This window comes from Urtica dioica, chromosome 9 (assembly GCF_054948205.1).
Source record: "Urtica dioica subsp. dioica isolate 48M chromosome 9, U.dioica_male_clone48M_v1_H2, whole genome shotgun sequence".
NCBI classification, from domain to species: Eukaryota; Viridiplantae; Streptophyta; class Magnoliopsida; order Rosales; family Urticaceae; genus Urtica; species Urtica dioica.
In genome coordinates, this window is record NC_142764.1 from 10232364 (window position 1) to 10256847 (window position 24484).

General features: G+C 41.5%; 3 protein-coding genes across 5 annotated transcripts; all 3 read right to left on the minus strand.

The window, feature by feature from the left end:
- Nucleotides 1-518: 518 nt before the first annotated feature.
- LOC149384866 (uncharacterized) lies at nucleotides 519-1497 on the minus strand. The gene is made up of 3 exons (XM_089626188.1): nucleotides 1252-1497; nucleotides 1060-1133; nucleotides 519-927 (listed from the first exon to the last, which is right to left on the minus strand). Exons 1-3 carry the CDS (start codon nucleotides 1495-1497, stop codon nucleotides 519-521), a joined length of 729 nt encoding a protein of 242 aa, XP_089482314.1.
- A 6190-nt stretch (nucleotides 1498-7687) lies between these two features.
- Nucleotides 7688-20560, minus strand: LOC149384867 (Peptidase M50 family protein). 3 transcript variants are annotated; one of them, XM_089626968.1, is made up of 10 exons: nucleotides 20090-20560; nucleotides 19919-20022; nucleotides 19183-19330; nucleotides 18984-19064; nucleotides 18459-18884; nucleotides 18002-18325; nucleotides 16107-16208; nucleotides 8351-8489; nucleotides 8180-8234; nucleotides 7688-8054 (listed from the first exon to the last, which is right to left on the minus strand). In XM_089626968.1, the coding sequence occupies exons 1-10, from the start codon at nucleotides 20441-20443 to the stop codon at nucleotides 8036-8038; spliced, it is 1752 nt and encodes a 583-aa protein (XP_089483094.1). In that variant the 5' UTR covers nucleotides 20444-20560; the 3' UTR covers nucleotides 7688-8035. The 3 variants fall into 3 exon arrangements, 2 of the variants coding, with proteins under 2 accessions (XP_089483094.1, XP_089483095.1); XR_016301423.1 differs by lacking the exon at nucleotides 7688-8054 and having other exon boundaries at nucleotides 8217-8234; nucleotides 8351-8455; XM_089626969.1 differs by lacking the exons at nucleotides 7688-8054; nucleotides 8180-8234; nucleotides 8351-8489 and adding an exon at nucleotides 8702-8807.
- On the minus strand, nucleotides 9632-10507 carry LOC149384868 (uncharacterized). Its single transcript, XM_089625294.1, has 4 exons — nucleotides 10331-10507; nucleotides 10169-10261; nucleotides 10002-10103; nucleotides 9632-9919 (listed from the first exon to the last, which is right to left on the minus strand). Exons 1-4 carry the CDS (start codon nucleotides 10505-10507, stop codon nucleotides 9797-9799), a joined length of 495 nt encoding a protein of 164 aa, XP_089481420.1. The 3' UTR covers nucleotides 9632-9796.
- Nucleotides 20561-24484: the final 3924 nt, after the last annotated feature.

A 24484-nucleotide genomic window follows, 5' to 3' on the forward strand; every position in this document is an offset into this window, starting at 1 on the left:
TTGTTTATTTATTATATTTTTTTTTGTTTATCAAATGTCATGGAAGTTTATTTCATACTTATTTGCGTTTTCATTCATGCCTCGATAATGCATGATTATTCTTTGCTAAAGTCTTAAAATTTGGTGTATTTGAACGAACGCGCTTGTTTACTACGGCGTTTATTGGTTAACAGCTTGTCCGTATGATGTGTATCGGCCACCATAAGTCGAACCCCTAATCGTATCGGGATTATGTATACGGCATGTTCCTAAGCGATGCTCTATACATGATATGATATTCGAACCGAAACTTCCAAGTCTTTCTTCGATTATGAGTCAGACTTAAGTTGGTTTATCGTACACAGCGGCATTTTTCTTTTGCATGTGTAAGTCGAATTTACCATGCTTGGCAAATTGAATCGAACCTGTTTGTATTAAGTTCATTTCGTTTGTATGATGTGGGGGCTGAACCTTGTCTCAAGGCAGCCTACGTACCCATGTTTGGGATCAAGCCGTTGCGTAGTTCGATTGTTATGATATTACTCTTTACAGTAATATTTTTTTAGATTCATGATATTCCAATATCTCAGTACTGGGATACCATCGAGCGTTTCAAGCTTGTAAACACATGTTCGTGGGATTCCCGTGACTCGGTATGGTCCTTCCCAGTTTGCTCCCAATTTTCCGGCGTTTTCTTCGGCCCTGTTCTGATACACTTTTCTCAACACGAGATCTCCGGTGTTAAATTCTCGGAAGTTGACTCCTTTGTTGTAGTATCGGGTGATGGATCGTTGGTATAAATTCATGCGTGACAATGCTTGGTTTCTCCTCTCGTCTGTTAAGTCGAGGGAATCGCATAGCATTTTGTTGTTATTTTCTTCGTGATCATTCGCGTATATGGTGCGAATTGTTCGAATCGCGTGTTCGATGGGCAATATTGCTTCAACCCTGTAGACCAGAGAATATGGGGTTTCCCCGGTGGGCCTTCGTGGACTCCAGCGATAGGCCCACAACACTCCAGGGAGTTCATCGGCCCATCGCCCTTTTTTGGCTAAAAGTTTCTTTTTTCAGGTTACTAACAATTGTTTTGTTGGTAGCCTCAGCGTGTCCGTTCCCTTGTGGGTATCGGGGTGTTGAGAATCGTAAGGTGATTCCTGCTACTGCACAAAAGCGCCGGAACTCCTTTGATATGAATTGTGATCCGTTGTCTGTGATTATCTCTTGTGGCGTTCCATGTCGACAGATTATATTTTTCAAAATAAAATTTTTTACGTCCACATCCCTCACTGAGACGAATGCTTCGGCTTCAACCCACTTGGAAAAGTAATCTGTTGTGATAAGGAGGAATTTCAGTCCTCCCGGCGCATTGGCTAGGGGGCCGACGATATCCATGGACCATTTCATAAATGGGTACGGAGCGGATATGGAGGATAGTTCCTCGGCTGGTTGCTTGATATTTGGGGCGTGCTTTTGGCACTGGTCACATTTCCGTGAGTGTTGCTCACAGTCGGCGACCATGGTTGGCTAAAAGTACCCTTGATTTTTTATTTTGACAGCTAGGGCCCGTCCGGCCGCGTGGTTCCCATATTCTCCATCGTGTATTACGGAAAGGATGCGTTTGGATTCCTCTTTTCCTGTGCATCGTAAGTATATTCCGGAGAAACTTCTTTTGAAAAGCACTCCGTCGATTATGGAGAATCTTGCGCTTTGGCTAATTAGCTTTCGACGCAATTGCTTGTCTGTCGGGGTGTGGCCTTCGGAGATATATCTAACTATCCCTTCTCTAGTCCCCCTCTTCTATTATCACCATTATGCTTGCGTTTTTGGTAGTGATAGAACATTGTTTTATTGCCTCGACCGGTATGATTCGGCTTACTGTAGGGTTTGACGTTGAAGCTAAGGCGGCGAGGGCGTCCGCTGTGGTGTTTTCTCCTCTAGGGATGCGGGTTAATTCGAATTTTTCGAATTGATCTGTCATTTCCTTTACTAATTGTATGTATGCCTCCATACACTTGTCTCTTGTTTCGAACTCTCCGCTGATTTGATTCGCAACGAGTTGCGAGTCTCATAAAGGGAATATGAATTTTGCTCCCATAGCCTTTGCTAGGCGCAATCCTGTGATCAGTGCCTCATATTCGGCTTCATTGTTTGAGGCGGTGAAATCCAGGTGGAAGGATTGTTCAATCACTTCTCTGTGCGGCGATACCAGGTGTATCCCAATCCCAGCCCCTTTTTTGTGGAGGAACCATCGACTTTGAGGGTTCGAATTTCGGCGTTCGCCGTGGTCTCGCTTTCATTCGCAGGGAGCTCGATAAGGAAATCGGCTAGAACTTGTGACTTCGCGCAGGTTCTAATGCGATATTCGATATCGTATTCACTTAACTCGACGGCCCATTTGGTTAATCTCCCTGATTGATTATGGCTGTGGAGAAATGAGCGTAAAGGTTGAGTGGTCATCACCACTATCGAGTGGGATTGAAAGTATGGTCGCAGCTTTCGAGCCGATGTCATGACGGCCAGAGCTAATTTTTCCATTGCTGGATATCTTGTCTCAGCGTCAACGAGTGACCTACTTACGTAGAACACTAGTTTTTGGTCTCCTCGTTCTTCTTTGACGAGTACTCCGCTGACCGCGGTGTGCGATACGGCAACATACAAGTAGAGGGGCTCTCCCACTTCGGGTTTGGTTAAGATCGGAGGCTCGGCCAGGTATTGTTTCAGTTGCTCAAACGCTTCTTCGCACTTTTTGGTCCATTCGAACTTCTCGTTTCCTCTCAAGAGCTTATAGAAAGGCAAACATTTATCAGTCGATCTAGATATGAATCGGCTAAGGGTTGCCACGCGTCTCGTTAGTCTCTGGATTTCTCTTTTGTTCCTGGGGGGAGGCAAACTTCGGAGTGCTTGTATTTGGTTTGGGTTTGCCTCAATCCCTCTTTGAGTTACCATGTATCTGAGGAACTTCCCAGAAGATACCCCGAAGGTACATTTGGATGGGTTTAACTTCATTTGGTATCTGTTCAGGACTTTGAAACATTCTTCCAAATTTGAGACGTGGTCTGTTTCTCGTAATGACTTTACTAACATACCGTCGATGTAGACTTCGATCGTCGTTCCTATTTTGTCGGCGAACATTTTGTTCACTAATCGTTGATATATGGCTCCCGCGTTTTTTAGCCCGAAAGGCATCACCTTATAGCAATAGATGCCTTTGTCAGTTGTGAAAGCAGTCTTCTCTTGATCATTTGGATGCATAAGGATTTGGTTGTATCCTGAGAATGCATCCATAAATGACAAGATTTTATGGCCAGCGGTGGCTTCCACCAAGCGTTCGATGTGTGGTAGCGGAAAGCTGTCTTTAGGACAAGCTTTATTTAGATCGGTGTAGTCGACGCATATGCGCCATTTACTGTTCTTTTTCTTAACGACAACGGTATTGGCGAGCCAATCCGGATATTTTACTTCGCGTATTAAACCGGATTTTAAGAGTTGTTCCACCTCTTCATTGACCACCTTAGCCCTCTCTGGGCCGAGTTTCCTACGCCTTTGTTTTACGGGCTTATAACTAGGGTCGACGTTGAGTTGATGTGCGGCAATTTCGAGGTCTATACCTGGCATGTCCTATGTCGTCCACGCAAACGCCTTCTTGTTTTTCTTCAAGAATGCTATTAGTTCTTGGCGTATACTTCCTTTCAACTTGGCCCTGATGCCCACGCATCTCTCGGGGTCAGTTCCGTCGATCTGAATTTGTACTATCGACTCTACACTAGGCTCGTCTTTCTCCTTTGAATTTTCCATCGGAGGCGGATGGGTGATCTCGTTTCCGATGGCCATTAATTGCTATTGGCCTTCGTTGGTTTCTTCGCCGGATGGACCTTCCGAATCATTCTCTTTTGGCTGGTGCTTTTCGACGATCCTTTTATGATTATTCATATAGTGAATTCGGGATGCCTCCTGGCTCCCTCTGATTTCTTGTATCCCGTTGGGCGTCGGGAAATATACGCATAGGTGGTAGGTTGATGGTACCGCCCTCATCCCGTGTATCCAGGGTCTCCCGAGGATAGCATTGAATGGGGATAGGCAGTCGAGTACGGTAAATTCGACAATCCGGTTTACGTCTCTGGCTCGCACGGGGAGTTCAATGATTCCTAGAGAGGGTGTTACCTCCCCATTGGTTGGGTTTGTGTTCGATTTCAGCCTCTTCGATGTTCATCCTATCCAAAGTGATTTTGAATATAACATCTACAGAGCTTCCTCCGTCAACCAAGATCAAAGCGTCGTCGTGGGGCCCGTATAGCCTTTTGGTGTTGTCCTCGTTGAACGAGATCGTGGTATCTTCTACCTTCTGGCACCCAAGTGATCTCGGTGTACCTTTAAGTTAACGTTGGTGTGCCTTAATCGAATTCACGTTATCCCTGCAAAACTTTGAACCTCCCATGATATAGTAGATTCGGGGTTTCGCTTGGGGCACGTCGCTATCTTCCTCATTTGCCATTCCCCTTTTTGGGGAGGGAGGATCAGGTATTATTAAATTCCTTTTTCTGGGGCGGCGATCCCAGATCGACATTTTTTAGTTCTCCATTTTTGTATTTTTCGATAAGTACCTTCCGAGCCACGACGCAATCCAGAGTGTCATGTCCGTAGTTCTTGTGGAAATCGCAGTATTTTTTCTTATCACGCGGCCATTTTGGGATGCCTCCTTCGGAAGTCCCCTCGTCGTTTACGTTAAAGGCGTCTTCTGGAGCGTCTCAAGGCTTTCTCCATTCATTGTTTCGGTAAGGTCTCATGCCAGGTGTCCTGGCCATGGCCGGAACAGGTGTCATAGAAGGGACCTTCCTTGGATTGTATTTTTTCGACATGAAGGCCTTTTCTTCCTCGGCCTTCGCATAGTTTGAGGCGCGATGAATCGCATCCTCGATGGTGGGTGGCCTGTTTACAGTCATTTCTTCTGAGAATCTGGACTCGTGCCAAAGTCCATTTTTAGAGCGTTCAAAGCCGATTCTCCCTCCACGGAAGAGATTTTTGACATGACGGTCTTAAACCTTGTCATGAAACTTTTCAGAGTTTCGTCTCGGGCCTGTTGGGTGTTCCATAAGTCTGCCATGATCGCTTCATCTTCCACTAGCATCGAGTAGTGTTTTATGAAAGCGGCCGACAGCTGTTGAAAAGAACTTATCGACCCTTCTTCGAGACGAGAAAACTAATCCAAGGTGTTTCCTGACAGGTTCTCGGCGAATAACTGACAATATCCCGCTTCTCGCTCGTTGTCTCTCAGACATGCTCGACCCATCGCAATGGGAAAGGCCGTCACATATGTTTTCGGGTTGGAGGTACCAGAGTATTTGGGGAGCCTGATCTTTCTGGTGTCCCCGACTCTATTTTGGGTTATACACAGAGCAAAAGGGGTTTTCCCGGTGTCTGCCACCAGCCGATCAATCTCGAGGGCCGAGCTCGTGGCGTAGTGCATTCGGGAATCTACAGCCCGAAACTTTTCCTCCACCATTTGGCGGAAGGCGTTGAACGCGGGGTGATCATCCCTTGGGATTTCTACGGCGAAGTGTTCTCCCCCAGTTCGGATCTGTCCTCTCCGGGGGTTACCTTCTTCCGGCCGAATTACCGGCTCGAAATAGTTCGGTTCCTCTGGAACTCATTCTTCGCGAGGAAGGTTGATGACTTGAGGAACATATCCAGGAGGAGGACCTCCTGGAGGCGGGGGCGGCAGGTCGCCTTGAGTCGGTCGAGCTTGCCAAATACTGACCTTGGCCTATCCATCGAACTGACCAATTCCAGCCGTATTGCTAGGACCAACAGTGTCGGGCGACACCTGGATCCCGGAGAAGCTTAGTCGCCTTCCGGGTGGGGCGAACCTTCGTCCGCTTGTGGCGGGCGGACCGGTCGAACTCAGCAGAATAGCTCGCTCAGCGTCGAGCTGCTCTTGAAGTGAAGATTGTGCAGCTGTCAAGCTATCGAGCTGGGATCGAGTTGATCTCTGGAATTCGGCGGTGGTTTCGACGAGTTTCAACAGAAGAGCCCGTGTCTCTGGATCGGCTCCAGAAACTGGGATTTCGTGCTTGCTGTTAGAAGACATCCTTTCATATCCGATCTGTGTTCTTTGGCGTTAGGTTTCTGATAGCGCTTCCCACAGACGGCGCCAAATTGTTGAGCCGATTTCTCGTCCCAACAATCTATACTAAGTTTATTTTAATTATCTTGTATATTTATTTTTATGAGGGAAAGGTCTCAGAATCCGATTATGAAGATTAAATCGAGATCCGAAGGGAAATTATGAATAATATAAATTTATAGAAGAAATGAACGAAAGAAAATTTCTTTATTGATTATCGAATATAAACCTTACAAAAATAAAATGAGAATAAGCAGGAAATCTAGCGAATCAAAATATAATATATGGCACTCTTTCAAAAATATCCAGTTATCGTAAAATGAAGATGGATTGTGCTTTTATAGCTAGCTCGTTGATTCTCCTGTTTCTTCAGATCAATACACGTGTACGAGCAGAACCGGTCTTCGATCCTCCAATCTCGCATCCATCTCCATCTTTAGGCGATTTGACCGTTTCTTAGGAGATCAATAATTCAAATCACTTGGCGGGACCGTCTAGGAACATTTATGGGCCCGGGTCAGATTCGGTCTTCAGTGAAGAATCCATCGCTATCGTCTTGGGCCGATCTCACCTGCGCTGGGATTTTTAGGCCGAACTAGCGATCATCTTGAGCCCTTTTGGGCCGAACTTGCTTTGGGCTTAGTTGGTCCAACTCGCCTAGTGGAAGGGGACAATATCCACTCCCACACCAGCCTCTCTACTAGGATATCTTCATCGACAACTGGTTCAAGGAACTTGTTGCTGCTGTCCACGATTCATACAAAAGTTGTGAGTAGGGTAGGTGTTTTGCGTTGATACGCCGAGAAGATCTTTAGGAGAGGATCGTGCGATCTTCGGGAAGAAGAGTCGCGTGAAAAAGAGAGGGAGTCTCTGGTCTGAGAGGGTCTCATATTGCCATCCATTGGAGAAGTCAAAGAAGCTAGGCATTTGAGAGTGCGTCTGCAAACCTAAGTCATGTATCTTTGATTATTGAGATAGTAGATCGCTTTCACCACCGGACGTGCCAATCCCCCTGAGTAGGTTGTTTATACCGAACAGGGTTACCAATTCCGTGTGTCCTTTATTGCTTTGATTTGATTGATTGTTTAATTATCGATTTAATTAATCCTGCGAAAATCAATCAGTTGTTCAACAAGTAGTTCCACCGACATAGTTGCACAAGTTTCTCAGTACACGTTAAGTAGTTTCAATTGGTAGTGTATATATATATATATGAATGAATCTATTTTTCGATTATGTTTACGCAAGACGAGATTACATATGGGCGGGCAAATTACACAATTTTAATTATAAAAATCAGAAAAATATGTGTATTTTTCAAGCACTGAACTACTCACTTTGTTAAATCATCATTCTCTCTCACCTCAATATCAGCATTCATTATTTATTTAAGTTTCAATGAAGAACAAGTTTATTATATCTTATTCAGTCTTTTAATTTAGCTTTTCAAAATGATCTACACCGCCATTTTTTTATAATAAATCAATTTGTTCTTTGTTATGTGCGCCTAATTCTGAATTAACACAACATATCATCGATTTTATACGTGAAAATATAAGAATAAATCTCATTTTTACCCCATGGACTCGTACATTAGTTATATTTCGCCCCCTGGACTCGAAAATGTTATAAAACTCAACTCACAACACTTGTTACAAGGCCCCACTTCCGTCAGTATTTGGACTAAGTTTCATATTTTGATGACGTGGCAAGATTTTAAAGGGTATGAGTATTTTATATTATTCTAAATATTTTTAATATTTAAATATTGTTATCAGATATATTAATTGTTATTAAATAATTAAATATTTATATTATTCTCTCTCTCTCGGCTCTCTCTCTCTCTTTCCTTTCTTCTTCTTTTCTTCTCTGCATTTTTTCCTTCCATCAAAATTCAGCATTATCAAAACTACTGAAGATCTAAGAAATAGCCTTTTAGCCGAGTCTTGTGAATCTGGAAAGAGTACGGTTCAAGTTAGTTTCGGACCCAACCTTTACATATAACTGGAAACATCACGCAATACCATATATACATCTACACACAAAGTGTAATGATTGATAATAAAGTACAATACTTACTCTCTGCACAGCTGAGAAGTTTTTAGACTTAGTTGATTCACCCTGTCCAATTTATCTGCAAAAGTGAAGGTCAAAAAGAATTTCCTTACAATGGATCAATGCTTAGCTAAGGTCGAATTAAATCTCATGCAAAAGGGGGAAAAATTAAGATTGAAAGAACAAAATAGGTACCACTGCAAAGGTAAATGTCACCCCTTTCAAAGTCAATGCGGAGGAAGCGTGCTGCTCTATGAGCTTCGTCGCTAAGCAAATGTTTTTCTTGCTCAGCCTTTTTCACTGCATCATACAGGGTATGGTTCGTATAGAGGTACTGAAATTCAGAACAAAAATTATCATGTTACGGTACAGGAAAACTTCGCTATTCATTTCATTCCAGTAATATTCAAAATGAGCCTCGATAAATCTCCGCCTAAATGTTTAAACAAATTTCCTAATCAATGCATTAGAATACTCTACTCAATACCGAGTACCAAGCCCATGAACGACACCTTAGTCTTCGAAGAGGCATTTGAAACCAAGTTGGCCGATCCTGCCGGTGAAACCCAAGTCATGGATTTTGATTGCGAAACCCAAGTCATGGATTTTGGTTGCGAAACCCAAGTCATGGAAGTGGAGTTCGGCGGCGATACTAAAAAATTGGACAATGTCAAGTTCATTGAGGATGGAAACCCAGTTATTAGATTCCTTCAACAACGAGGAAGATGAAGACATTCACTAGGACAAAAGACGTTATCCGGTGCGACGAATGTCGCACCTAATGCCTCAAATGTCGCACCTAATGGTTTATTAGGTGCGACAATAGGTGCGACACTGTCGCACCTGATAACCCGTCGCAGAAGGTATTGGGTGCGACATGTCGCACCTAATAGGTAGCCCATTAGGTGCGACATTTTCAAGTGCGACTAATCGCACCTAATGCCCAAGTTATTTTCCTGCCAAATTTTATAGAATTGGCGGGTAATGGCATATCGGGTGCGACATGTCGCACCTGAAAGTTTTCGCGCCATGGTATTCGGTGCGACAATGTCGCACCCAATACGTTTGTTTAATTAAAAAAAAAATACAAAATTAAAAAAATTAAATTAACAAAATAATATTAATTAAACAAAATTCTAAATGAATTAGAAATAATATTCTAAAAACAGAATTCTTAATTAAAAATACAAATTCTTTCCAAAAAACGAAAAAAATGAATTCCTATTTTTTTTTCTTATAAAACTTATCGATAGTAGAATTTCCTCTGCCGAATAAGTTGCCAGAACTTCGAGAACCGCTTCCTCGTCCTCGTCCACCGCTGCCTGACGCGCTGTCGCTCGTTCCGCCGCTTCCGTAAGGACGGTCTCGCAAGTAATCCATAGAACCTGGCGTCTGCTGATCCGTCCCACCTGGTTGCGATGCAGGCGGAGGTTGAGGAGTCGTGGGAGGCTGGTTGTGCTGATGGCTGAGGAAGGCGATCTGTTGCCGCATCAGTTGCAGCTCGGCTTGTTGGGCATCCATCTGAGCTCGCATCTCGGCAACCAATGGATCGGTCTGAGATGACGAACTTGACGAGCCTCCATCTAGCGTTTGGGCAACACCCAACGATGACCTTGGGATCGAAGGCCCTAAACCGACTTCTCAGTCTCTGCGCACTCCCAAAACATCGCGCATCGCGTACATCTCCGCATCTTCTTGGGAGATCACGATGTTTTGCTCCTCCGCTTGCCGCAAAATATCTATCGTCTGGGCGGTGACTTGATCCTTCAAAATAAAACCACAAAAAACTTATCAGATAAGAAGAAATAAAGTAATTAAATATAGTAAATAAAAAAAATTAACTTACGTATTGCGTCTTCGCGAAGTCCGTCGTCCACGATCCCTTAGCGTCCTGGTGTTTTTCTAACCATATCGCTAAAGCCGAGCCTATACTCCCATCTTCTCTTCGCTGTAATTTTTCAACATTAAAATATGAATCACATATATATTACATATTAATTTTAAGAGACTTACGTTCCTCGAGCGATGACCAAAAAAACTAAGCGAGCCTTGCCTCGCCTTCGTCTTCTTCATCTTCGAATTTTCCCGGTTGCGGAGAGATTTCGCCTGCAAGACATAAATACGTGAAGTTTAATTTTAAGAAATTCGAATAATCATCGGAAGTTCAACTCATACCTTATGCTCTGGCGAGTCGAACACCTCTATTGCTTTCAACCAGGCTTCCTGGTTGTAGCCATCGGGAGTTTCACTTTTAGCGAGATCCTTACTCCCGCAAAATGTCTTGAAGAAGAGCTGCGACAACCTCGACTTCTGGCCACGACGCATCCTCTTCGCATCGTGAATGATAGCCATATCAATCTCGTTGCGAATAGGATCTGCAGGCACAAGCTCGCCACTCTCGGGATGTGCATAAACGAAGTTATACTCGTTATGAATCGAGTTCATAAGAGCCGCCACACTCTGCGCAGGCACATGATTCCAGTCTGGGAGGTCGACTGGAATGGTACTCTTGATCAGGTTTCCTAATCGGTTTTGGAACGTCCCGATCAACGGATTTTGCTCCCTGACGTCTTGGTAGAACGCCTGCGCATTCTGATCGTAGCGAACTGTGTTCGCTCCAGGGGTCCCAACACGAGCTCTCGCAGAAACGACGCCAGTCGTTGGTCCCCGCTTCTTCCTCGGCATCTGCGGGGGGTCACGCTCTCCTCCTGATGGGTCCTGACCTGAAGTAGACATCCTGCAAAATGAATTGTAATTAGTATTTTTAATTACTATGTAATTACTATTCGACGACTACGGTTATTACATGGTGTTAGTCATTCATCGTTGTCACTCGATGTAATGTTAGTATCGACATCAACATCGTCTCCCTCAAAAACGGCAAGCGCCTCATCTTCTTCATCCACTTCTTCATCATCTTCAACGACATTAACAAGCTCGGCCGTAGCAGTTTCGTGTCGATGATTAAGACGGTCGATATTTGACAATTCTATTGTCAATGGAATCGATGCTGAAGTGGTCGGATCAACTTCAGGAATGTCCCATATCCCACGTTGATTGCATTCCTGAACGATTTCCCATTCGCGACCCTTAACGAGATCTTGGATGTAAAACACTTGTTTCGCTTGAGTCGCGAGTATAAACGGCTCTTCTGTAAACCACTCTTTGGCGGTATACGAACTCGTTGCTCCGGTGGTCTTATCAACGTGCACTATACGTCCTGCATTGTACTTGTCACATACCATATGCATTTGAACAGTACGACACGACAGTTATGTGTATAGTTCAGCACGATTACGTCTTCCATTCGACCGTAAAAGTTGAAGTCGTTCAGGGGCACACAAACACCGCTATTCTGGGTGATTCGTTGGTTATCACGACGACGAGTGATGAACTTCACGCCATTCACAAAGCAACTCGGATACTGATGAGCAATTTGCATAGATCCCGTAGACAACGCGTAAAGTTCTTCAGACACGTCGAAACCACTAACTTTCATGTCATAAATCTGGAATATACAAATTAAGATGATGTCATTAGCAATTTTAGTAGCAATTTTTCGCAAATGAATCCTTTCGGTTTACCTTTTTCGCAAACCAAATTTTGAATTCTTTTCTGTGCATTGCTTCGAGATCAGAATCTGCAGTTCCCGCTTCAGAGTTATTTTGTATAAGTTCCAAATGCTCACTGTTAACATTACGTAATTAGATGTAAATCAATGAGCTAGATTATGTACATATTTAAATGAAAGAATCCCTTACATCAAATACGGATCGATTTCTGGACAATTGGTAAAAATGTACCACTCCGCCTTCTCTTTTTGGTCGTCGTCTAAAACTATCGGCTTCATCATCCCGTAAGGCACACAGTTTTCAGATCGAAAAACACTAAGTTCCCGCACTTGAACTTCATCGACAGTTTTCTTATCTTCGAGATACCTTGCAACAAATGTCAATGCCTCTTCTACAACGTACGCTTCCGCAACAACACACAATTGTTGATGCACGCGTCAATCATATCGTATCCCATGCCGAAACGATTCAGCTTCGCCTTTGCCTCGTAGTGTTTTTCCGGAATTCGATTACCAATTGGGTGAGACTTCCTCAAGAGCTGCAACAGTTCTGTAAACGACTTGTTCGTCCAATGGTTCGTGACTTTGATGTGCATCAACGAAACCAAGAACGACAAAGACGAAAACTCTTTGCACCCAGGGTACAATTCTGCTTCTAACTCAGCGAACAAATCTTCCACTTGCTCATCTGCACGCACTTCACTCGGAGTCGGATCCGTAAAATCGTCGAAGTCCTCGTGATCCATTATATCATGGAGAGCATCGTGCAATCCACCGACTCCTCTTTGGTTAGTCTCGCTGGCAGCTTCTATCATTCGACGTTCGCCGTGATGATACCATTCGGTGTATCCCGGAGTAAACCCCTTGTTCAAAAGGTGATTCTTTACGACCCCGATGTCCAGACATCTCACGTTATTGCAAGACTTACAAGGACAACGATAATGACTGTTTTCGTTCGGGAGTCTGCTTGCAACGCGGATAAACTCGTTAACCCCTGTTTTATATTGCAAACTCAACCGATTGTTCTCGGTAATCCAGTCCCTACTTGGATTTGACATTCTTCTGAATGAGACGGGAAATTGGGGGATAAAACTGAATCGTTAGAATTCATTTTGTAGGATTGAATTATTAGGAAATTGAGAGGTAAAATTGAGAGTGAATCGTTAATATTTGAAATTTAGAGTGAATTATTATAAAATTGAGAGTGATGAATTGTTAAGAAATTGATAGTGGATCGTTAATATTTGAAAGATTCGAGAGTGAATTTGTAAGAATGAAAGAGAAATTGTGATTGACATGTATTAATTTTGAAAAGTTGTTAGAATTCGTTAATATATACAAATTCACTACTGATTTCATTAACGAGTTAACCAATTTCGACAAATTAGTTAATTCGTTAAAATATATTATCAAAAGAGTTAATTTTTTTGAGAAATACGTTTTATTCTACCGAAAATTCGGCAGAGTTTCTCCTAAAATATTTACTAACCAAAATCTGCAATTAAAACAAAAACACATATATAACCAACCAAGACTATCTTATTAACATACTAAATACTAAATTGAACCAAGACTATCTTATTAACATATTAAATACTTAAACAAATCATGTTACAATTACATTAAATTACACTAAACACGTTACTAATTAATTTAATATATTACTTTTAACTTAATTAATCTAATCTATCATATTACACATTATTAAAAAAAATTGACTATTACTATATGCTACTATTTTCATCAAAGTTATATTATCATTTAATCTAACATGTTACTATTTTCATATATATTACTAATTAATCTATATGAAATAATCTAAAAATATTAAATAATCTATAAATATTAATAATTACAAATACCTAACGTTTTTCCGAGGCGACGACGAGGCACTGAGACGACGGGGCTGCGAGTGACCAAGCTGCGGCGATGGCTGGGCCGAGGGTGGGCCGGGGGCTGGGCCGAGGGCTGTTGTGCGTGAGCGAGGGTTGAGGCCGTTCACTGAGACGACGGGGCTGCGAGTAAAATACCGGGATCTAATCACACACAAACACACATTGCAAAAAAAAAAAGCCACGGAATTTGGATTCGTCATACCGGGATATTCTTGTCTGAATCCAAAAGGCGAGCGAGAGAGAGAATGGAACGAAGGGGTGTGCAACGGAGTCGGGCCTCTCGGTTTTCGTTCTCAGTGGTGTTCGAGGAGGGAGCGAGGTGGTGAAGTACCGGGGAGCAAGGCCGGAGCGGTGAGAGGGTGGGTCAGGCCTGGTCGCCGGAGGATGTTCGGGTGGGTCGGGAGGGGTCGGAGAGAGACAGAGTGAGATTGACGGAGAGAGAGTGAGACAGAGAGAGAGAGAGAGAGAGTGTGAGGCTTACCTGGAGGACGGCGCCGGGAATGAAGGCGGGGCTGGTCCGCCGGAGACGAGCGTCGGGCTGGAGGCGGGGCTGGTGGCGCCGGGGACGAGCGTCGGGCGCTGGAGGCGGGGCTGGTGGCGCCGGGGACGAGCGTCGGGCTGGAGGCGGGGCTGGTGGCGCCGGGGACGAGCGTCGGAGAGAGAGAGAGAAGAGAGAGTTAGAGAGTGAGAGAGTGAGGTTGGGCGAAGAAGAAGACGCTCGGGTATATAAATACCCTAAAATTATTAGGTGCGACATTGTCGCACCTAATAGTCATAAGTGTCGCACCTAATATGACTTTTAGGTGCGACACTGTCGCACCCAATGTGAAATTCCAGAACCCAAAATATTCGGGGGGAACTTCTGACCGTTTTAAATTTTTAAACCCATTAGGTGCGACAGATGTCGCACCTAATAGTATCCGGTGCGACAATTTCATATCAGGTGCGACAAAGTCGCACCGGATAGCCATAATCATCAGCGAAATTTTTAGGCGCATGGAAGACTATCGGGTGCGACATGTCGCACTTAATATGTTCTTAGGTGCGACATGTCGCACCTAATACCCTTCCGCACCCAATATGTTAATTTGTAGTAGTGATTACCGGAAAATTTAAACAAATATTTATACTATTTGTTTAAATTGGATACAATTATTATTAATATTTCTATTATTAATTGTTATTGTTTGGCATAACTGGGTTTGATAATGCTGTATTTTGATGGAAGGAAAAAATGCAGAGAAGATAAGAAGGAGAGAGAGAGAGAGAGAGAGAGAGAGAGAGAGAGAATAATAGAAATATTTAATTATTTAATAACAATTAATATATCTGATAACAATATTTAAATATTAAAAGTATTTAGAATAATATAAAATACTCTTATACCCTTTACAATCTTGCCATGTCATCAAAACGTGAAACTTAACGTCCAAATACTGACAGAAGTGGGACTTTGTAACACGCGTTTGATTTGTGAGTTGAGTTTTACAACATTTTCGAGTCCAGGGAATAAAATGTAACCGAGGTACGAGTCCAGAGAGTAAAAATGGGATTTACTCAAAATATAATCCACTGCAACCCTTCTCATTAACACAGTATCGCATCGATGCTATACAATAGCATTGATGGTATAGAAAAAATACGACCATCTGCAACTGTTTTCAATTAACAAAGAATACCATGGATGTTTTACGAATATATGCTCTTTCGCGATGCTTCGTGACCATTTGTGAAAACAATATATGTGTTTATAAAGTGATAAGTACTTTTGTCCAAAATGTGAAGGATACATATTCTTTTCAATTTTAACTAAAGACATTTAAAAGTCAATATATGGTACTTTATAGAATGTTTTGTTTTTTAATCAAATTTCTCAATTTCACATGTGAACTTAAGTTTGGATGTTATATGCTTTACGATTTTTTTATTAAAAAAAAAAAAGAAGTTTGGATGTTATATAAACTTGCCCACGGATTATTAGAGCTGCGAGTTTTCTGGATTTTGTTCAACTTATGCTAGTGATTCATAAATGCAACAATGAGAGAAGCATGTTTTGAAAGCCAAAAATATCAAATATGTTGATCTTTATTGTCCCCCACAACAGAATACAAAAGATGTGTTTCTCCCTTTCTCAATCATCAATTTTTATAATCCATCATATTCCCACACCCAGCCGGTGTACGATGTTGAGCCTGGCCAAAGCCGAGGCGAGGGAGTCAGCTAAGTCGGGGCAATGCTTGTTATGTCTCATTAGTGGTTTTCTCCTACGTGGGAAAGTACGCTATAGAAGATAATTATTATGAAATGAAGTAACCAAACTCATGGTACACAAATAAATAAGTTTGTCGGGGGCCTATAAATCTGCAGCGACATGCTAGGGTCACATACTTCTCTTTTTTGCATACCTATATAATTTACCTTTCAACTACAAAAATCTCAAGAAGAAGACTCTGCAGAAGCTAAGCAAGGAAATGAGTGTACCTACCAGAAGACACATTTGGAGAAGCTTCTCTCTCTTGTTTTGGCTCAATCGTGTTAAATGACATAGTGTTTCCTCTAGAATAGATTCTCCATCCAGAAAGTAGACCTACGAAATTGAATATCATCCGAAAAAAGCTATCAGAACACTTTTACTCGGCACTATCAGGAGTCATTTAAGTATGAACATTATGATTATGACTACTTAATTTATTGACATGAAGTTAGAACTGTAAGACATAGCTAAATGTTGAGCAACCAAAGCCAGCTTCCTGCGAGACCCTCCCAAGAACCGTGGCCTCTTGCATTCCTCTTAATAAAATTCCTTCAAAAATGAATTTTCTTTGACCCGATCCGGGACTGAAAATGTTTCAGAGTTTATTATAGTGGCATTTTGAAGGGGGCATAATCCCACCAACACAAGAAAACGAACAACAAAACATCATCTTCCCGAAAACAGTCCTCCCAAAACCTCACAATCGAGCCAGCCCGGATTTTTCAACAGCACATATTCTAGAAGATCTCCTGAGTGGAGGGCATAGATCTTGAAGGACTGACTGGGGAGACTACCCAAGTGACCCCAATTGTTGGGTCCAGGGGGAATCGAACCGGGAACTAACAAGGTCCCAAGAATCGCCCTTACCACTAGAACAACCCCTTGAGGTTAAACCTTCTCCAATGTTAAAAATCCCAATATTCGTATTTGAATCACCATAAATAAGTTTGATGAGTGATTTCATCAACCTTTTCTATGGGGCTTAGGCTTTTAATTCACCAAATATCAGGAAAGAAAGCTCCAAAGTTTCTTTAGCAGCCTGTAGAAATCCTACGCAGATGTTGCCAATAGGTCTAAGGGAAGACCTTCTGACCGATCCACCTGTTCTTAATCTCGAGCCCATTGTTCGACACTCGATACAATATCACCGCATGAGTCCCTTTGAAGTGGACTAGGGGATTTTTCTTCAGCCCTTCCAGGATGACAAGCTACCATTCCAGATGATAGATATATTCCCAGAAATTAACACAACAAGCTTGTCTGGGGAGCCCAATTGCAGAACAGATTTCCCCCAAGAGACGTTGCCATCATATCTTTCCAAATAACAACCCATTCCGGTTTCACGATCCTTAACTCGCTTGTGTGGTCTTGACTGGCCTCTCTATTTGGTACTTCACACTTCACGGCATCTTTGTAGCTTCTGGCTTTGGATACTCTGGGGTTAAATCTACCCATTGAGGACGTTCCGGATCACCCCAGGAAGCACTTCCATCCCCACCATCTCTGACCCTTCGGAATCATTTTAGTATCCTCAGTCACCTCCCTCGTTTTTTTTTACGAACAATTCCACTATGATAGTAACACTGTTTCCTGAGATCCTTCTACAAAATCTCGTCGGAAATTGTGAAGCCAAACTTTCTTCAAAAACATCACTTAACCAGCAGTTTCACTGCTTAAAAAAGTACCACTGAAAGACTTTGTTTTATTGACCTCCAGAAGACTAACGACACTTCCATCTAGATCAAGACAGACCGAGAATCACTTGTCTTTTACTGGGACGTTAGCAAGAAACCAAATTCCCTTGAAATTAACCACAATCATGTACTAAAGCATTGATTCATTACTAAATGAAGAAGAAAACCCGAAAGAAAAAATGAAAAGCGAAAGAAGATATCATTTTTTTCTTAGCTAAGCGGCTCGGTTTATTGATGTTTGGGATAGTTTTTGTAACTCATAGGTTTTTTTTTTTTTTTTCAAAAGTAGGAAGCTTATGTAACTTAGGAGCTGGTCTAAAAGTTGGTAATTAATAATGCTTTTTTTAAAAGGTGAATTAAAAATATCAGTACCTTCTTAATAATAAATAATGAATAAATAAAAATACCATGGTTTGATAAATTAGAACTCACCGGCAAACTGTTGAGGAGAGCTAGAGTCAAAGAGACATGGAACGTGCAGATGAGAATCTTTTCTACAGCATATGGAAGATAAGTACTGGCATATTCCCACCGAGGGCGATATGAAGTTAATTGTACAGAGCTCGCCATGGAGATCGGATCACCAACAAAAACAAAAGTCCCACCACAGTCGTGCTCAATAGTATCAGACATGGCCCTTAGATCTGGACGTGGTTGTCTTCCAGATTGCAAGCATTTCGGAGAATAAGGACTTGAATAAGAAACTTCGACCCATATCATTCCTGGTGTTTGAATAGGACTTATGCACGTCTCATCCTGCAACAGAACCTCAATACTAGTTATTTTCATTTAAAATGCCTGGCAACTTTTTAACGAAGTCCCAAGCATGAAATATTGAGTCGAGAGCATTAAAAATAACAAATTCGCACAAGCACATTGGAATCCGTACCTGTGAGCATTTGCAACTGTCACCCTCGAATTCAGTTTCCATCCAGTTGCTGCTGCATTTGGAAAACTTGACAATTCTCTTAGGATTCAAGCAGTGGGTGTGTTCAGCTCTTTTTTTATCCGAACAGGGAATGGTAACAAATGACGCGAGATCGTCAGAGCAACCAGACTGATTCGTTGCTACTGCGATATTCCAGGTTTCTGCTAACATAGAATCAGGAACACAGTACCCTTTTCTGCTACTTATTCCTCGGACACCTTCGACATATGTACCATTATTTGCATCTTTAAGGGCCATTTGATTTAAAAGGGCTGCCATTTCCCTCCACTCTTTGGCACTATTGATACGGATTCCATCCAGTGAGACAATTGCGTCTCCAGGTGTCAAGTAAGGAGATAGCGGCGACGAAGAAGGTACTGACAAAACCTTGATCAAAATATACACAATGAGCAGGTGAACAATGAGTAGTTTGGAATATCTTCAGGGAAAAAAAATGAGCAACTGTAAGGGAGTAGCGTTCAATACCATTGGGCTTTGACCTTGCTGGTAACAGGGAAACAAAAGCACGGGCAAGAGAAGTAACACCAGGCAACAAACTACACAGCACTAGGGGAAAAATGTAATGAAAATTAGAAATAATATGAAAGCTGGTACGACCAAAGCCAAATGTGAAACCCCACCAATATAGCCGGGAAGTTCAACAGTGTATAAAATTCAGTCTTACTACTGCATTGTGCCAAATCCCAGCGCAGTACACACGAAGAGAAGCGCGAGGTGATAATGCTTGCAGTGCATCATGATTGAAGGCTACCAAAGCACCAGGAAAGAGAAATACTAGAAAGATGGCAACATAATCCATCTGTATGCCTTCACTGCTTTCCATTGAAGTGGTTCCTACCATTCCAAACATGAGAATACAGAATTTCATAATGGCAGACTAGTTTGAAAATTTAATCAGTCATTCGTGATATCAGAACATGTTGACTTGTGCATGCAAAAGTCATATTAGCAAGGAAGTTCACTGATAGATTCTAAACCCTTGTATGATTAGAGCAGCATGAAAAAACTTCTCTTCCTTTTGTAGATCTGATCTGCCAATACCAGAACAGAAGCAAACAACTACATTATACATGGCTTAATCATGAGGAATCTTAGTTCAAACGGTCTTACATGACTAAATTCTATGCAGATCATAGATAGATTGCGTGCATAAAGACGAGGTACACGGACACACCAAAGAATCAGAAACCAGATATATACGGATAGGGCTTTGTAACATGACATAAAATAGGCAAAGTGCATCAAGAAAGATCTAATCACTAAAACCACTCCATATCTAATCTATCCTGAAACCAAATTGACCAAATTGCAAGGGGAAAAAAAGCATCATGTATCATTTTCCCCTAGTCCATAACCAAACATAAGATCAAATTATGTTGATGTGTGAGAGTGAGAGAGACCTTGCAGCCGCTAGAGCATGTCCAAACTCATGAAAAGAGACAGAGATCAACGTGGAAAGCAACAAGTAGACAGAGTCCGAGAGGGAAATCCCGAAAGCAGAGACCTGAAAACACCGAGCTTAAGAAGCCAAGCCATTCGCATGAGAGCGAAGGGAGAGAGATTGAGCGTACCGGAGAGAAGCCAAACAAGAAGGAAGCGGAGAGATCGGCAGAGGAGTTGGGGTGGAGAATCCGCAGAGCGACGGCGAGCTGGAAGAGGAGAATGAGAGAGACAGAGAGCAGAGAGGCGAGAGCGAAGCCGAGGCCGAGAGAGAACCATGGCCGGAGAAAGGCGGCGAAGCGAGTTCCGAGGCGGAAGAGAGGTTGGTTCAGAGCAGTGATTTTGTAGTCGCAGTAGCAACAATCGGTCCTGCTGCGACTACTCGCAGTCGTTGAGTCTCGCTGGAGAGGAATCACTGCTCTTCTTCTTCTTTCCCTTTCCAACCTTCCTAACCTTCTTACCCTCCTTCCTTCCATTGCAATCATTCATGCTATCCAACCCATGCAAACTTCTCTTCTCCTCTCGCCCAAATCACATACGTCTTTTTTCTTCTATTTTTCTGCGTGTACTATTTTTTTTTTTATCAAATTTCTGCGTGTATTTGGAATTAGGACCTTGGCACTGGTTGCAAATTTATACTTTGGTATAAGACTGCAATGGATTCTGTTTGTAACTAATATAAAAAAAAAATCACAAAATTCCTCTTTTTAAAAATAAATTAAAACATTGCACGACGCTTTCAATTAAAAAAATGGTAAAAAAATTATTAGAACATGGATTTTAGTCTTAATAGATCTTCTAGTAAGTACATGCAGTGATCGGAGCCATAAATTCAAATCGGAGGAGACAAATTCGAAAAAATAAATAAATGAAATAAAAAATAAAAAAAATAGAGAAACAAATTTGAAAAAAAAAATATATATATAAATTTTGACAAAAAAAAAAAAGTACTCAATTTTTAAGGTAAAAATTATAATTTCTAAAAATTCAAGGAGGGCATTTGTCCCTCCTTGATCCAATGTGGCTCCGCCACTAAGTACATGTCTTCGGTTATTTTGTGCACACTTCCTACACAAGAAATTATATAAAGCACATTTAAAAACGAGCATTAATTTTGTTCTTTCAAAATAACAACAATGATTGATGGAGAGATCCAAACAACCGCGGTCTGATGATTATGAAGAATATGATTATTTAGTTTGCATTGACAAAAATCTAACAGAAAATCCATACTGAAATAATAAGACGACTATTTTGTCTCCAATCCAAAATTAAACAAGTTTAACATGACGCCACAACGAAAAATATAAAAATACTAAACATAAATCAAAACCAAAATACGTCACACAAAAACAAAAACCATAACTTAAATCTAGAAAAACAAAACCAACTAACATTCTTAAGAACTAAATTAAGATAACTAAAATACCAAATCAACAAAAGCCCAACCAGACCTCAACCCAATAGCCGGAGAAGACCCTAGCTAACCGGAACAAGAACTCAGAGACGCCGGAAAAAGAAGAGGAACGGCTGATGAGGATAGCGATGAGAGCGTTGTAGAAGATGCCAAAGGCGAAATCAATGCCAGAGAAAGCGAGATCTTCAAGACAGAGCTCCAAGTGCCTCGTCGATACCCTTCCACCAGTTCCGCCTCGTCGATACCCTTCCACAAGTTCCGCCTCGTCGATACCCTTCCACCAACAGTGATGAAAGAGCCGCTGCTTCACTCCCACAGAAACGTTGACGAGGCCGAGGAACTCCTACGAGGCCCGGAGTTCACCAAGGAGGTTAAGAAGTTACATAGATTCAAGAACAAAAAAAAAGACTAACATTCGTCAAAATATAAGAGGGGAAATTTATTTGGACCTAAATAATTCATTATTTTATTTAAGATATTTGATCTCAGTTTATAATTTATTTTTCTATTAGTTACATATTAAAGTTTGTTTATTACAATAAAGTCTAGTATTTGATCTCAATTTATAATTTGTTACATGATTAATTACATAAATTCTCCCTAAACTCTAGATCGAGTAATGAACCATCCCCTTAACTTCATTTTTTCATAAAATTGACTATGAACTCTTGTTTTACTTTCGCGTTCCGTCAGATGTTTACTATTCCTGTTAAAATTTTGCTGATATGGATATAATATCTGGCTTAAAACATGTGTCGTAATCAATATACCTTCACTTATTATTATTGTTATTATGGATATCGTATTATTATTTAGAAAAATTAATAACTTCAAATTGGGGATTTTTCAAACACGTTCTTCCAGCTCGCCTCTAATGCCTCAAAATTGAACCGACACAAGCTCTTGATCACCTTTGTCGATCTCACCTGCATCAAGCTTCCGGCAAGATCCCAAACAAAATCACCGCCATGAGAAGCCTCAACTACCTAACCTTGTCCCAGAATCACCTCGTCGGAGAAGGAGAGGGATGGAGGAGTGTCGGTGGTTGGAGTGGCGGTGATGGGGTCGATGTCCGATCCGTGGGGTTCCGGGCGGCGACGCACTTTTGGCAGGTGTAAAGCTTCATCGCCGGGACGAAGATGGTGTCGGTGCAGTAATCCCAAGTTACGCCCCACCACTCCGCCTCGTTCTTCGTCCACCGGCAACAACACCACCATAGATGATGAAAGAAAAAAGAGAGAAAAATAACCCTATTCGCCATTGGTTCTCGAGTCTCCGGCGAAGAACTGCGATGACGGTTCAAAGCAAGATGTCGGCATTCCCCGCCATGGCCGAGCAAACGGATTTGGGCGGCGGAGACAATCAGAGCAAGAGAGCGAGTACATTGAAACCTTGTTGAAACAACGACGAGGATGTGTTTAGAATTTGTTTGGAGATTTTTTTTCCCTCCAAATCTGGAGGTTTTTTTTTACATATATGTGAAGTCTGTGAGAGAGAGAGCAATAGATGATATTTTAGTATTAGTTTTTAATTTATTTTAATTTTACTCTTTTATTTTATTTGTTTTAAAAAAAATTGTTTATTTATTTATTTTAGTAAAATTATTAATTTTTTCTCTAAATTTTGGTCACGTAAGAGTCACATGTTCAAAATGTGGATGGTAAAAGAATTTTTTGGACGGAAAGGGATCACGATAGTAAAACAAGAGTTCAGAGTCAATTTTGTGAAAAATGAAGTTGAAAGGATGTTCGTGACTCGACTTATAGTTCAAGAGGTGTCAATGTAATTAAACGTTTGTTATATTAAAGTCTATTTCATGTATTAGTTGTTTTGTTATATTAAAGTCTAGTTCATGCTGGTATTTTTTTTTTTTATGAAGATTTTTATATGAGATTTTGTAAAAAATGAAACAGTGGATAGAAAATGAAGAGAGAGAGAGAGAGAGAGAGAGGCATGTGAAGTCAAACAAAAAAGAATAAGCTCAAATGCCTAGTCGTTTAGAAAGTCACGTGTAGGCCTATTACCAAAAAGTTAGAAGTACTTTTGCTATGTATTAAGTAACACTACTACAAATGTTGGATTACACAACGGAAATTCCACAACGGAACACAGTACCGTTGTGGAATCTATATGCTTCCACAACGGTACAGTCGTACCGTTGTGGAATGTCCAAGATTCAACAACGGGACACCGTACCGTTGTGGAATATCCAGGATTCTACAACGGTACCACAGTACCGTTGTGGAATTCTGGACATTCCACAACGGTACAGTGACCCGTTGTTGGATCTCGCCGCGGCCAAGGCTCAAACTCGCCGCTGCCAAACTTTTCCACAATGGTACACTGTACCGTTGTGGGAAAGGTATGAAGTCAGACATCTCGCCGCGGCGAAACTTATGAGTCGCCGCGGCGAATCGATTCCACAACGGGACAATAACCCGTTGTGGAAATTTTTTACGACATTTCGCCGCGGCGAAGGCTGAAACTCGCCGCGGCGAAATGTCGTAAAAAATTTTAGGGCTTCACTATAAAAGCCTCATTTCGATTTCTTTTTTCATTTTTTACACTTTCTCTCGCCTCAGACCTTCATTTCGGCCGATTCTGTGCCATTTCTCCTCCCAAACCAACCTTGAAACTTCGCCGCCGCCAAAACTCGCCGCCCTCCTCGCCGAAGCAAAATCTCGCCGTGCTCTTCTTTCTTTCTCTCGGTGTCGCCTCCCTTGCTCTCTCTCCCACCAAATTCTTTTATCAAGGTATGTTTTTATCTCAATTTCATATCAAAATCCTAATTTTTATGAATACTTTGTGTGATTTATAAACTAATTTATGATTTTGGTTGATTTTGGTTGTAATTTATGATATTGGGGGTGTAGATTTGGCCGAAATTAGGGTTTTTTATTTTGGGTTTTTTGTTCTAATTTATGATTTTGGGTATAATGTTATTTTAGATTTAAAATGAGTTGTATTTTGATATTGTAGTTAAATTGAGGTCGGATTTGAGTTTGAATTTGTGTTTGTGATGAGTTTTATGTTTTATTTATTTGAATATAATGTGTTTTTATATGTATTTAGTGTTGAATTGAGTTTAATTTTGTGTTGAAGATGATTT

Excerpts from the sequence above, each read along its gene's own strand:
- LOC149384868 (XM_089625294.1), bottom strand. The coding sequence starts at position 10,507 with ATGGCTATCATTCACGATGCGAAGAGGATGCGTCGTGGCCAGAAGTCG. Across the intron at positions 10,104-10,168 it reads TTGGTCATCGCTCGAGGAAC|CGAAGAGAAGATGGGAGTAT; the intron begins GTAAGTCTCTTA and ends GAAAAATTACAG. Across the intron at positions 9,920-10,001 it reads ACTTCGCGAAGACGCAATAC|GATCAAGTCACCGCCCAGAC; the intron begins GTAAGTTAATTT and ends TTTATTTTGAAG.
- LOC149384866 (XM_089626188.1), bottom strand. The coding sequence starts at position 1,497 with ATGGTCGCCGACTGTGAGCAACACTCACGGAAATGTGACCAGTGCCAA. Across the intron at positions 1,134-1,251 it reads TCTCAGTGAGGGATGTGGAC|GAATCACCTTACGATTCTCA; the intron begins GTAAAAAATTTT and ends GTGCAGTAGCAG. Across the intron at positions 928-1,059 it reads AGGCTACCAACAAAACAATT|GGTTGAAGCAATATTGCCCA; the intron begins GTTAGTAACCTG and ends TCTGGTCTACAG.
- LOC149384867 (XM_089626968.1), bottom strand. The coding sequence starts at position 20,443 with ATGATTGCAATGGAAGGAAGGAGGGTAAGAAGGTTAGGAAGGTTGGAA. Across the intron at positions 20,023-20,089 it reads TCTTGTTTGGCTTCTCTCCG|GTCTCTGCTTTCGGGATTTC; the intron begins GTACGCTCAATC and ends CGGTGTTTTCAG. Across the intron at positions 19,065-19,182 it reads GGATTTGGCACAATGCAGTA|TGCTGTGTAGTTTGTTGCCT; the intron begins GTAAGACTGAAT and ends TTTTTCCCCTAG.